The sequence below is a fragment of the Tinamus guttatus genome, unplaced genomic scaffold, assembly GCF_059628265.1.
Source record: "Tinamus guttatus ecotype Peru unplaced genomic scaffold, ASM5962826v1 Tinamus_guttatus_pri_ptg000125l, whole genome shotgun sequence".
Classification (NCBI taxonomy): domain Eukaryota; kingdom Metazoa; phylum Chordata; class Aves; order Tinamiformes; family Tinamidae; genus Tinamus; species Tinamus guttatus.
The window spans coordinates 6707083-6720601 of NW_028288659.1; the positions used below are offsets into that span (position 1 = coordinate 6707083).

The following is a 13519-nucleotide window of genomic DNA, read 5'->3' on the forward strand; positions in this document are numbered from 1 at the left end:
ATCAAGCTGAACCGAACTTGCCCCTAGTTCCCCAGATCCTTCGCCTTGCCTTTCTGGAAAATAAAAGTGATTTTTGGCTTTCTCCCAGTCTTCTAGATCCTTTCATGACCTTTCAAAGATAATCAAAAATGGCCTTGGAATGACATCGGCCGACTTCCTTAGGACCTATGGACGCATCCCATCAGGATGTACAAATCTTATACAAATTTTCTGCATGTCGAGTCAGTTCAAATGTACCCTAACTTGATGTTCTCAACAGAAGGCAACTCTCCATTGCTCCATACTTTCCATCTGTTCTTAGGGACCTGGGATTCCTGAAAGCTAGTCTTACCTATAAAGACTGAAATGAAGAAGGCATTGAGTGCCTTTGCCTTTTTCATGTCCTTTATTACCCAGTCCTAAGCCCCACTCAGTAGCAAGCCCACTAGTTTTGCTTTTGTTACTTAGGTGCTTGCAGAAGCTCTTGTTGCCCTTCATGTTCCTTGCTAGATTCAGCTCCAGAAAGTTTTGGCTTTCCTAACCTGGTACCTGTGCACTTGGACAGTATCTCTCCATTTCTCCCAGGCCATCTGTCCTTGCTTCCATCTTTCATATGTTTGAGTTTTGTCAGGAGCTTCCTTCACCCATGCAGGCCTCCTACTGCCTATGCTTGATTTTTTTTTGATTTGGCTGGGCAGTTCTTGAACTGGATGGAGATGATGGTGATATTTGAAATGTCAACCAGCTCGTCTGGAACCTCTTCCCACACTCCCTCCTTTCCCTACTTTCCAGGGTTGTATCCCACAGAATTCTTCAAAGCAGTTCCCCAAAGAGGCCAAAATTCATGGTTGTGATCCTGTTTTTTTCCCTGCTCCCTCCTTTCAGGAGCTTGATCTGCAATGTCTCATGGTCCTTGCAGCCAAGGTTGTCCCTGTCTTTCACATTCCGAGTAAGCTCTTCCTTCTTTTTAAGTTTGGAGTCCAGCAGACCACCTTTCCTTTTTGGTGCTTGAGTTACTGTGTAGCAAACTTGTAATCAGTGTTCTCTGGAAACCTTTTGGATCCCACTGTGCCCTGCTATGTTGTCTGTGCAGCAGATAGCAGAGTGGTTGAAGCACCTTATGAAGACCAGGGCCTGTGAACATGCAGCTCCTTCCAGTTGTCTGAAGATGGCTTCATCTAGTTTTTCATGATGAGGAAGTCTATAGCATACCCATGACCACATCTTCCATGTTGATCTGCCTGCTAATCCTGACCCAAAAGCTCTCAGCTGATTCATCCATTATCCTTAGAGCTTCATGAGTTACGAGTTTCAGCTGGTCTTTCTTGTAAATCACAACTCCCCTTCCTCACCTTCCTATTCTTCCTACAAGAGCCTATCTCCATCCTCTATTGGAAGGCTGCTGGTAAATACGTGTAACTGTCTGCCTCTCCCCACCCTTTTCTACAAGCTGAGCAAGCTGATTGCTCACAGGGCATGTGCACAGCGGGCAGTCCCCTGACCACTTTGATGGCCTTCTGTTCACCTGCATCAGTTTATCAGTGTCTTTTCTGGTTTGTGAGGCTGAAAACTGGATGCAGCATTCTAAATTGTCTAAACTCTGTGACTAGAAAGGGATTGTGACATTCCTCAAACTACTGTCAGTGCAGGCAAGAATATTGCTGGTTTTCTTTGCTGCCATTGCTGGCTTCTGTTCAGCTTGCTGTTCACTGAGACCACTTTTCTACAGAGCTAGCCCCCAACCTGTACCACTTAAAGATCCATTTCTGAGTGCAAGACTTTGCATGTTCTGTTGAATTTCATATAGTTCCTATCAGTCCATTCTTCCTCCCATTTAAGTCCCACTCACACTGAATGGCAGCCATCAAGCATATTAACTGTTCACCCAAGTTGGTGTAACCTGCAAACTTGACGAGCATGCACTTGGTCACCACTAGGTCCCTAACAAAGCGGCTAACTAGGACAGGTCCCAGGATAGACCCCTATGGTACTCCATTTATCAGTCACCCATACATAACCATATTAGTCACTCAACATAACTGCTACTCTCTGAATCTGATCATACAACCAGATTTTATTCATCTAGTTGCCCAAACAGACTGTAGCATCTGAACTTGGATGTGAGGATACTGTTTGACCTGTTGAAAGCTTTTGAAAGTTTTGCTTAAAGTCAGTGTCATCTGCTGTCATCCCTTTGTCCACAATTCCAGTCATTTTGTTATAGGGTTAGTTTGGCATATTTAAGCTCAATAAATCCATGCTGTTATGAATCATTATGTTCTCTACATGCTCAGGAATGTCTTCCAATGTGACTTGCTTCGTGATTTTCCTAGGGACTGAAGTGAAGCTTGACAGATCTCTGGTTTCCCAGACTTATTTGTTTGTTTATTTGTTTTGGTACAACGTTTACTTCTCTCCAGTTATTGGTGACTTTCCTAATCTGCATGACCTTTCAAAGATGCTAGAGTATGGCCTTACAAGGCCCTCAGCCAATTTTATTAATACTCTTGGATGCTGCCTATCTAGTTCCATGGACTTGTGTGAGTATTCTCAGTAATCCCTGACTTGATTTTCATCCACTGCAGGTAGTTCTTCTCCTTTGTGAAATTTTTCTTTAAGCAGAGTGGCTGAGGAGACCTTGCTGGAGAAGGCTGAGGCATCAAGTACCTCTATTTCATCTGTCCACTGTCATTAAATCACTTGTCTCATTCAACAACAGTCCCTCATTTTCTTTCTTCAGCCTTGTAATGCTGAAGCACTTGTTGCTATTACCATTCCCTATAAATCTCCACTCTGTATGGGCTTTGACTTTCCTGACACCATCCTTCCATACCTGAGCAATGTTTCTGAATTCTTCCTTTGTAGTCTGTCCCTCTTCCCCTGTCCTATACATTATCTTTTTGCATTGGAGCTTTATGATCCATTCCCCGTCTAAGCAAGCTGGTCTCCTTGTGTGTCTACATCTTTTCTTGAATATTACAACAAACTGTGCTTGTGATATGCTGACCTTAAAGATGTGCCAGCTTTTCTGAGCTCCTCTGCCCTTCAGAGCTGCCTCCCTTGGGATCCTACCTACCAGTTCCCTAAATAAACTGAAGTCTGCCCTCTTGAAGTCCATGGTTTATATTCTGCTGCTGCTTTCCTCACTCCCCTAGGATCTTGAACTCCACTATTTCATGACCACTATAGCCAAGACTACTACAGTTTTTTTCACATATCCAAGCAGTTGTTGGTGAATAGCAGACCCAGCTGGTCATCTTGCTCACTGTTGACCCAATAAATTATCTTTCACACCCACTGCAATGAACTGAACTGCTTGCATCCTGCCATGATGCTCTTCTAAAAAATGTCAGAGAGGTCGAAGTCCCCAGGGGCAATGAGATTTTGTGACTTAGAGCATTCTGAGAGTGGAATTTCTTTAGGAAGACTTTGTATTTGAGATTCATAGAATCATCGAATGCTTAAGGTTGGAAGGGACCTCTGGAGGTCATCTAGTCCAACCCCCCTGCACACGCAGGGTCACCTAGAGCACGTGGCACAGGACTGCGTCCAAGCGGGTTTTGAAGATCTCCAGAGAAGGAGACTCCACAACCTCTCTGGGCAGCCTGTTCCAGTGCTCTGTCACCCTCACTGTCAAGAATTTTTTCCTTAAGTTCCTGTGGAACTTTTGGTGCTTCAGTTTGTGGCCATTATCTCTAGTTCTGTCGGTGGCCACCAGTGAAAAGAGACCAGCACCATCCTCCTCACTGCCTCCCTTGAGGTACTTATAGACACTGCTCAGGTCCCCTCTCAGCCTTCTCTTCTCCAGGCTGAACAGGCCCAGCTCCCTCAGCCTCTCCTCATAGGGCAGATGTTCCAGGCCCCTGATCATCCTTGTGGCCCTGCGCTGGACTCTCTCCAGCAGCTCCACATCCCTCTTGTACTGTGGAGCCCAGAACTGGACACAATACTCCAGATGCGGCTTCACCAGGGCTGAGTAGAGGGGCAGGATCACCTCCCTCGACCTGCTGGAGACGCTCTTCTTAATGCACCCCAGGATCCCATTGGCCTTCTTGGCCACGAGGGCACACTGCTGCCTCATGGTCAACTTGTCGTTCACCATGACATCCAGGTCCCTCTCCACAGAGCTGCTCTCCAGAAGGTCGGTCCCCAGCCTGTACTGGTGTCTGGAATACTGGTACTGTATTCCTCCCCAGGTGCAGGACCTTGCACTTGACCTTGTTGAAATTGCATGAGGTTTTTCACTGCCCAGTTTTCCAGTCTGTCCAGGTCCCTCTGGATGGCAGCGCAGCCCTCTGGGGTATTAGCTACTCCTCACAGTTTGGTATCATCAGCAAACTTGCTGAGGGAGCACTCTGTGCCTTCATCCAGGTCATTGATGAATAAATTGAACAGGAGTGGACCGAGGACTGACCCCTGGGGGACACCTCTAGCTACAGGCCTCTGACTAGACTCTACACTGCTAATCACCACCCTCTGAGCTCTGCCTTCCAGCCAGTTCCTAATGCACCTCCCTGTCCACTCATCTATCCCATGCTTCCAGAGCTTGCCCAGGAGGATGTTGTGAGGGACAGTGTCAAAAACCTTGGTGAAATCGAGATAGACGACATCCACCAGTCTCCATCTATCCAGCTGGTCATTCCATCATAGAAGGCAATCAGGTTAGTCACCCCTTGGTGAATCCATGCTGACTACTCTTGAGCACCTTCTTGTCCTCCACGTGCCTGGAGACAACAGCCAGTATGAGCCGTTCCATCACTTTTCTAGGGACAGAGGTGAGACTCACTGGCCTGTAGTTGCCTGCGTTCTCCTTGTCTTTTCTGAAGACTGGCATGACTTTGGCTTTCTTCCAGTCCTCTGGCACCTCCCCCATTCTCCAGGATCTTTCAAAGATGGTGGAGAGCGGCTTGGCTATGACATCCGCCAGCTCACGCAGAACTCTGGGGTGCATCCCATCAGGGCCCACGGATTTGTGGGTATCCAGTTTCCTTATGTGCTCTCTGGCCCAATATTCCTCTACCCAAAATAAAATAAATATTAATAAAATGTTTAGAATAAAATTGCACTAGAATAAAATTGGACTGCTCATCTCTTCATAAAATCTCTAATTAAAGATCTGGATATCTTTCCAGTCCAATTCTTACTACCTTCTAAAATAAACTGCTTACTCTATTCATAGTGAAGAAGGAAGCTGTGTTTTTTTTTTCTGTTGTTTTTTTTCCTGTGGCAGATGTAGCTAATGTTATGTTTTGTTGATGTTTACAATCTGTTTTAAGAAACTTTTCTCACTGCATATCTTAAGAAACTACATGTAGTATATTTTTTCTCTTCTTGGAGAAGTTGGAATAAAAAAATGAAAATGCTGACCCCAGTGTAATAGAATTTTAATATGTTCTTTTTTGTTCTTGGAATGGACTTCAGCAATCTGTTCTGCTTTTTATCAGGTTTTGAATATTGTCCATATTCTCCACTCTTTTTTCTATATGCTACTTTAGTATTTTTTCATAAGATTTATTCCCAGAAAATAAGTAAAAATGCTTCTACTTCACAGTCAGATTGCACCCTTGGGCCCCAGTTCTATAAGAAGAGTTCTTCATGATGGCAGTTCATTTTGATTTTAGGTGGATGGAAGAGTTTGCTTATGTGATAATCTCAGTACGAGCAAGATCTAGAAGGTGTGCACTTAGATAAAGGAGTTGCCCTTAACATAAGAAACAGACTAGACTCATAAGGAAAACTGGATGGAAAATACGCATGAATAGGACACAAACAGTGTAAGGTAGAAGAGCTCAAACAGGTGTGAGCTCTGAGTGTGGATTTTTTCTTTTCTTTTTTTTTTTTAATGGAAGCAGTTAGTGACAGAGGATGACTTAGGACCATGGTGTTTGTTCTTTTCTTCATTTTTTTGAGTGGTTGAAATGCACTGCGACAGGAAAGGAGTCTTGGTTCTAGCTCTCCTGCTGCAGATTTACTGGGCAATTCTGGATGAGCCGCTGCTGGCCACTTTTCGACTTACAGAATCACAGAATCATTAAGATTGGAAGGGACCTTTAGAGAACATCTAGTCTAACCCCCCTGCACACGCACAGTCACCTAGAGCATGTGACACAGGACTGCATCCAAGTGGGTTTTGAATATTTCCTTTGAGAAGGAGATTCCACCACCTCTCTTGGCAATCTGTTTCTGTCATCCTCACTGTCAAGCAATTTTTCCTTAAGTTCCCGGGGAACTTTTGGTGCTTTAGTTTCTGGCCATTTCCTATTGTTCTGTTGCTGGCGACCACTGAAAAGAGGCTGCGCCATCCTTCTCACACCATCCCTAAAGGTATTTATATACACTGATCAGGTCCCCTTTCAGTCTTCTCTTCTCCAGCCTGAAGAGGCCCAGCTCTCTCAGCTTTTCCTCATAGGTCAGATGTTCCAGGCCCTCCTGGGCTGGGAACATCCTCGTAGCCCTGTGCTGGGCTCTCTCCAGTAGCGTCATGTCCCTCTTATACTGGGGAGTCCAGAACTGGACACAATATGCCAGATGTGGCCTCACCAGGGCTGAGTAGAGGGGCAGGATCACCTCCCTCGACCTGCTGGAGACGCTCTTCTTAATGCACCCCAGGATCCCATTGGCCTTCTTGGCCACGAGGGCGCACTGCTGCCTCACGGTCAACTTGTCGTCCACCATGATACCCAGGTCTTTCTCCGCAGAGCTGCTGTCCAGAAGGTTGGTCCCCAGCCTGTGCTGGTGTCTGGGGTTATTCCTCCCCAGGTGCAGGACCTTGCACTTGGCCTTGTTGAATTGCATGAGGTTTTTCACTGCCCAGTTTTCCAGTCTGTCCAGGTCCCTCTGGATGGCAGCACAGCCCTCTGGGGTATCAGCTACTCCTCCCAGTTTGGTATCATCAGCAACCTTGCTGAGGGAGCACTCTGTGCCTTCATCCAGGTCATTGATGAATAAATTGAACAGGAGTGGACCAAGGACTGACCCCTGGGGGACACCACTAGCTACAGGCCTCTGACTAGACTCTGCCCCATTGATCAAAACCCTCTGAGCTCTTCCATGCAGCTGGTCCTCAATCCAGCTCACCATTCACTTATCTAACCCATGTTTCCGGAGCTTGCCCAAGAGGACGCTGTGAGGGGCTTGGTTGAGTCCAGTCAGTGGAAGATTACGGCTGTGCTCTCGAATGTGGGCTTTGGCCCTGAACGGTCCTTGCCGGTAGGTGGTGGTGGTTACTTTAAAGATGTGTATCTGTGTGGGGGTTCTGGTGTTGTTTTTGTTAAGCTTTATAATGACTCTAAAATAGTTTCTTTAGTCATTTCTATCCTTATCCTAGATAAGGATAGCTTCTTATCACATAAACACGTTTATTGGTGCTTAAAACCAAACAGAACAGATGCCCCCTGCTATCCTATAGTGTTTATGTTGGTAAGTGGCAGATGTTTACTGCTGACTAGATTTGATAGGAGTCTTACTTTAATATGGAGGAGTCCTTAAAAGGCCAAGGAAGTGAGAATGAATCATTTTCTTCTAGAATATTTTGTGTCAGCAGCCTTTTCTTCATTCTCTTAGACAAATGTCACTGCTTCCATTAATGTACCCAGTTGGTTCTTGAATTCAACTAGTTTTCTTGCTCCTTTTTCAGAATTAGGAAAAAAATAAAATTATTCATTTTTACATGAGCATGACTGATGAAAATAGTCAGATCAAGCTAAAGGCAGGTAGCTTCATCCATGTAATTCCATATTCAAAATATATCTTTGCTGGTCTCATAGCTGTTAGGAATTGTGAAGTAGGTAAGTTTTTCACCTCTTTCAGTTCGTATGCAAAACTACTATATAGCCCTATGTCAAATACTTGCAGTTTAGTTAAATTCGACTGATCAGCTAATTGTCCAAGTAATGTAAACATAAAAAGTCATTGTGTCAGAATAATCTGGCATGATGTCTACTTTTATTAAATGTAAGTTGTATTTTTAATCACATTTTCTTTATCTCCATTATTTTAGTTCATCTTCCTACATGTTCTTCCTACTACATGTCCTACAGTTATATCCTTTAGTTGCTAAGGTCACTTATTATTATAAAAAAAATACTGTTGAATTAGTTTAAGTCCATCTTTAAGGTAGAAATAAGTTTTTAGATGCAATGAATTGTCTTGTTTGATATTCCTCTACCACAGAAAGGACAAAATGAACTTGGACAGTGCCATAGCCTTCTCCTTGTGCCCTGTAGATAGCATATATAACTGCTGAAAGAGTACCTTTCCTATTCAGACTGGATTGAGTGTATGTTTTCAAGCTGTAAGGCTTGATTAGTTGGGAGTTTTCTATAGGAAGTTCGGACTAATTATGGAATAACACAAATGAGGTGGATTCAACATTTTATATTTTCAAGACTTTAATAAAATCAAATCTCACAGCATAGCATATTCTGTTATAACATATCCTGGTGTAAAATGGCACAGTGTTTCAGTCCTAATCCACACACACATTAGATCAGCATTTTATGCCTTGGCCTGTTTATATGAATTCTAGCTGAAGTATGAATAAACTTTTCCTTTTCTTTGCTCCAGCTAGTACTGTGTATATCTGATGGGGAACTGGAACTCTTTCCTGGAAAAGAAGAAGGAATATGGGAAGAAAGAGATTAAATGAACTTTGCTTCTAATAGCAAATATCCTTAGTTGGCATTGGGTAGCAGAGGCAAAAAAATAAACATAGAGAATGTGTTATTATCAAGATTTTATCCTTGGTGAAAAGCTACAATGTAATCAAAATTGTATTTGCTACATAGCACTTAAGAGCACGATAACATGAATCAGCTATTGCCCAGCACTGCACAGAATGATCTGTATTTTTCCAGACTACATATATAAAATGTGTGGAAATTATAGTTGTAAATAAGTCGTACATAAGCTCCAGATTTCTGTAGGCAGAAAGGACTGATGCAGAAATAGCTACCTTCAGTCAATCCCTTCACCTGCTTGTTTGTCTTACTGAATTCTAAGTTTCAAGACTTTAGTCTTGAAACAGATGCTGATTTGTTAATACAATACTTCTCTTATTTGAGGGTATTGTTTTGGAAAGTGTCAGTTAAGGGCAGAAGGAAATAAAGCAGTTTGGCAAGAAGTATCAGGAGGCTTGGCTACAGTTCCTATATGTATCTCTGAGACAAATTTCTTAAGAATTTTCTTCAGCAATGCTCTCTTCTTACCTCTTGACATCTTGCACTGCATGTTTCCCCCCCAGCCCCTCTTGAACTTTTCATTCTTTTGCGGTTAGGCTGAACTATGTTTTCTGGAGCAGTGACACACCAGCATCTCTTCTTTTTCTTTCCTTTTTTTTATACTATCCTTTCTAAGATGAGATAGTTCTTGACCTGTGTGCAGAGAAATTTCACATAGCAACTGTTCTTCTGGCTGAGTGTTTGCCTCATGCTTCAACTTTAGCAAAGCAGAATCTTTTTTTTTATTATTATTTATTTAACTGATCCCACAACTCTAATGTGAATTGGATTATATTTTACTATTGTTAAATGAATAATCTTTAAAAGATGAAACTGAGAATTGTGTGGCAATAGTTGGGTTTGAGTACCTGAAAAAAGCCAAAGAAGTTTCAAGTTATCTTTATGGTTTCTAATTTATTTACAGGAGTTTTGTTCAGCCAGAATAACCCAAAACAGCAAGGTCTCTGGCCTCATCCCCTCCATGTAATTTAAAAGAAAACAGTATAAGCAAACCAGTTTCCTATGTTAACTCAGTCCCTGTCCTTCCCTTGCCCTGCCCTTTTATTTTACATTTTGGGATGTGACTCAAAATAGGCAGATTTCCATTTGATGAAGATCATAGCTGGTATTCTGGAATCCCTCTTCAGGATTTAATATGTACAAAACAAATTTGTCTTTGAATTCATGTGATTGCTTTTTAGGAGAAGTAGGCAGAAGCTATTGAATATAGAGGAAGCTGAAATATTAGCACTCGTCTCTTTCTTGCCTACCTCACCTCATTAATGCATACAGGCATTAATATTGTTCTGTGTGCTTCTGTTTTGTTTTCTTTGGCAGAGGCATTACTTGCATCGTCATTGGAACGTCCTCTGTACTACTGAGCTACAGTTGCTCCAGGGTATGCTGGGGAGAGGTTTGATAGTTTAATCCCAAAGCAATCCCCAAAGTAATCTATGATGCCCATATGCATGGTCTAAGGTACAGGACCATGAATAGAAATGAACAGTCCAAACTGATAGTTTAGCTGCATTCATAAATGCCTTCTCATATTACCACTGGAACAGTTGAAATAAAGCATCAGTATCAATTAAATTCATTTCTACATGATTTTTATGTCAGATTGTATGAACATTTCATAAATAAACTAGTATATTTGTATATGATCTTTTCTGTTGGTATTTCTTCCAGTTGATAAAAGAAGAGATTTAATATTACATGCTACTATGTCAAACAGTGACATTTCATTTAGTTGAATTGCTGTCTATTTTAATAAAATCAAAAGCAGATTGGTATTTTAAAGCACTGAAGCACAGAATACTTGAAAAAAGGTAGTAGGTTGTTTAAATTAGAATCTGAGTTCTACTGAAAGATTTCATTCATGCTTATGGCTTATCAGCATTAAAGTAATATACAGATTTTAAAAAACTTTTCTTTAAACTTTTGTGAAAAAGTTCATTTTATTTTGTATCTCAGAGCTGAATTCATTATCTTTTTATAATCTTTATTTTTTTAGTAAACTATTATGTTGGACAATACTTCTACACTGCTGTTTAATTTAAAAGATCAAAGCTATTCTCTGAAGAGTTTTGGTTAACTTTGAATACTGGCTATGTTCGATGCTAATAGGTATATTAAAGTACTGCCAAGATTAATGTGGAGATGACCCCATGCCTTTTTTCAGAATCGCAGGGGGGCAAATTCTGTCAACAGTGAAGATGCATTTGTTAAAAGGCCGAAGCAATGGGGATCCTTTCTGTCGAGCGGTAGAGGAAGTTGTAGAAGGCTGGGATTTGAAGATTAAAAATATTATCGAATCACAACATGATGTCTTGACTGCCAGCACCACTGGAGTTAGCCCAGCACGGGTAATGGGGATTTCTTTTGTTCTTTTTACTACTTAGCTTTACAAAAAGCAAATGTATGTCTTTTGTATTGTTGCCTTATGCTTCTTTTCTTAAAGGATTTTAAATGGATTATTAGTATTTTCCTAATAATTCAGAGCAGTGTTATTTCCTCTACACTGTGGTTTTTAACTTGTTGAAACACTTGGATACTTGAAGATTATACTGTGGATTTCAAAAAGCTGATATTATTTAAGCTAAACTTATTACATCAAAATTGTAAATGATATACTCTTCAGAATGTAATTTGTTCTTGGAATTGTTCTAGATGTAAATACTTATATAGCTGTCTGGTTTGTCACTACTTTAAAGACAGTAGTATTATAACAAATTTCTGAACAAAACAAAACCTGTGAAAGTGGAATTAGGATTTGAGAATAGGTATTGGTAATTTAGATAGGTTTTAATTGAGAATCAGAATCCAAAAGTAAGAAATACAAAATAAAGTTAAATGTGAAAAAGTCCAATGCATGGTAAAATGGGGGGGAAGGTGACAACATAATTAAAAAAAATCAAAGTTTAGGTTTCTCTTTAGTGTTTCAAGATAGCAAAGAAGCAATGAAACTATTTTAATTAATGGTTTTTCTACCAGGGAAAGAATCAAAATTTTAAATTCTTTAAAAGTCAGGTGTGGAAAGCAGAATGAATGCTTTTTACTTCTGGTTTGTCTACTTTCAGTGTAGTCAGATTTGTATTATGCCATTTTTTATGGTAAAACACTAATGAGTATTCTTTTTACATTATTACGTCATATAAAATCACACTGGTATGTCTTTTGTCTAAGCAACTCTTAAAAACTTGTCTGTACTTTAAATGTGTTTACAAATTTAGAACGCTTTGTGTTACCAAATCACCTGAAGTGCTTCATGGTAAAATAAGATCTGAATAAGATCTTTGTATCTTCCAACTGATCTTCCAATATGCGTTTGCTTTTCTGCGGCAGCTAAAACCAGCCAGACTCTAGTGGCCAGTACAACTGTTTTAAAGGTGTTTCCACTGGATGGTTTTGAACAGCTAGAGCATATATTTCACCCACATTTTCCTGTTCAACCTGAATTTTTACCACAGGTATTTCCCTACTTCCCTTCCACACCTTCCTTCCAAGTTCCTTTCACACACATTTTCAGTTTCCTTTCTCTGCTCCTCTCTGAAAGCATGATCACCATATCAGTTACATCGTTTTTTCAGTTTCTCCACCTGCTTGTATACCTATAAATTTTTACAATACAGAATTAATTCGTTATCAGTCAGGTAAAACGCTTCTAATAAAATGTATTTATCTAGAGAAATTCACCAAAAATTGCCCTTCCACAGGTAAAGTTCGTAGTCTAATAACTGCAGAAATGTTTACCATTTCCTTGTTGAGATAAAACTTAGCACAAATGGTTCTATCCTGATGTAGTCAGGATAAATGTGGATAAATACCGATTCTCACAAAGAACAGAGTGAAGTTGATAATTTTCTCAAGATATGCACATGAAGTCAGCCTATATTTTAGTCATGTGAACCTGTAGTTCCATAACGAAGTTAATTCTTGAGTCTAAGTGCATTCATTGCTGGACCATCCCATCTGCTGACAGGTGAATGGATTTCACTGTCGTTCTTTGTGAGGAAATTTGAGTATGAAACAGAAGGTAGTAGACATTAAGCTCATCCTTCCTAGTAGGAAGTTCATGCTCACCATGCTTGGCACAGTGTGGATGGAACTGAGTACCACCAGAGATGGTGACTGTCTGGTTGTGACTGGTGTGCTGATGAGCTTGAGAGAGATAATGTTCAATCAAAGGCAGTAGATAGATAAGTGCCAGACATCAATTTTCAGATTTTGATGAAACTGTAGGGAAAGATTGTACTAATTATATATAGAGATAGGTGGTTGTTAATGATTTTCAAAATATTTTCTCATAAATTTTTAAGAATGAAGTTCAGCTATGTAGAAAATTTGGATCATCAGTATCATTCCATTAAGATGTTCAAATTTTTCTGGAATAATCAGAATAATCTGAGGCAGCTAATGGTCACTACCCTTGAAAAGAGTAATCAACAGTTTTCCTGAAAAAATGTATTGAACCATGAAGTTAAGTCTAAGCAGCAATCTTTTTGTGGCAGGGATTGTCATTTTTTTGTGGTGCCCTGGACGACAGGATTTTTACTTCATGTTTATCATACCCAGCCACTACTGTGAGGTTCCTGGTCATCTTTTGACTGTTGAGAGTGTATGTTTTATTCTAAAGTTTTGGGAGTTTGGTGTATTTTTCTTTTTCTTTTTTTTTTTCTTTTTTTCCCCTTTGTGTGTAATCAGTGAAGATAATGCCGTGTTTCTTTTTTCTTTTTATTTTTCATTTAGATTAAATTTATCATGACACACATGACATTTTATAAAAGTGTATAATGTGATGATGCTATGACTGCAATGGTTCA

General features: G+C 40.5%; 1 protein-coding gene across 1 annotated transcript in view; it reads left to right on the top strand.

Annotated features, from left to right (window-relative positions):
• PARPBP (PARP1 binding protein) overlaps window positions 1–13519 on the top strand; it is a 40591-nt gene that overhangs the window by 14052 nt on the left and 13020 nt on the right. Inside the window, exon 6 of the mRNA XM_088521662.1 lies at window positions 10879–11062. Within this exon, the coding sequence (XP_088377788.1) occupies window positions 10879–11062 (184 nt within the window). The remainder of the gene's footprint in view (window positions 1–10878; window positions 11063–13519) is intronic.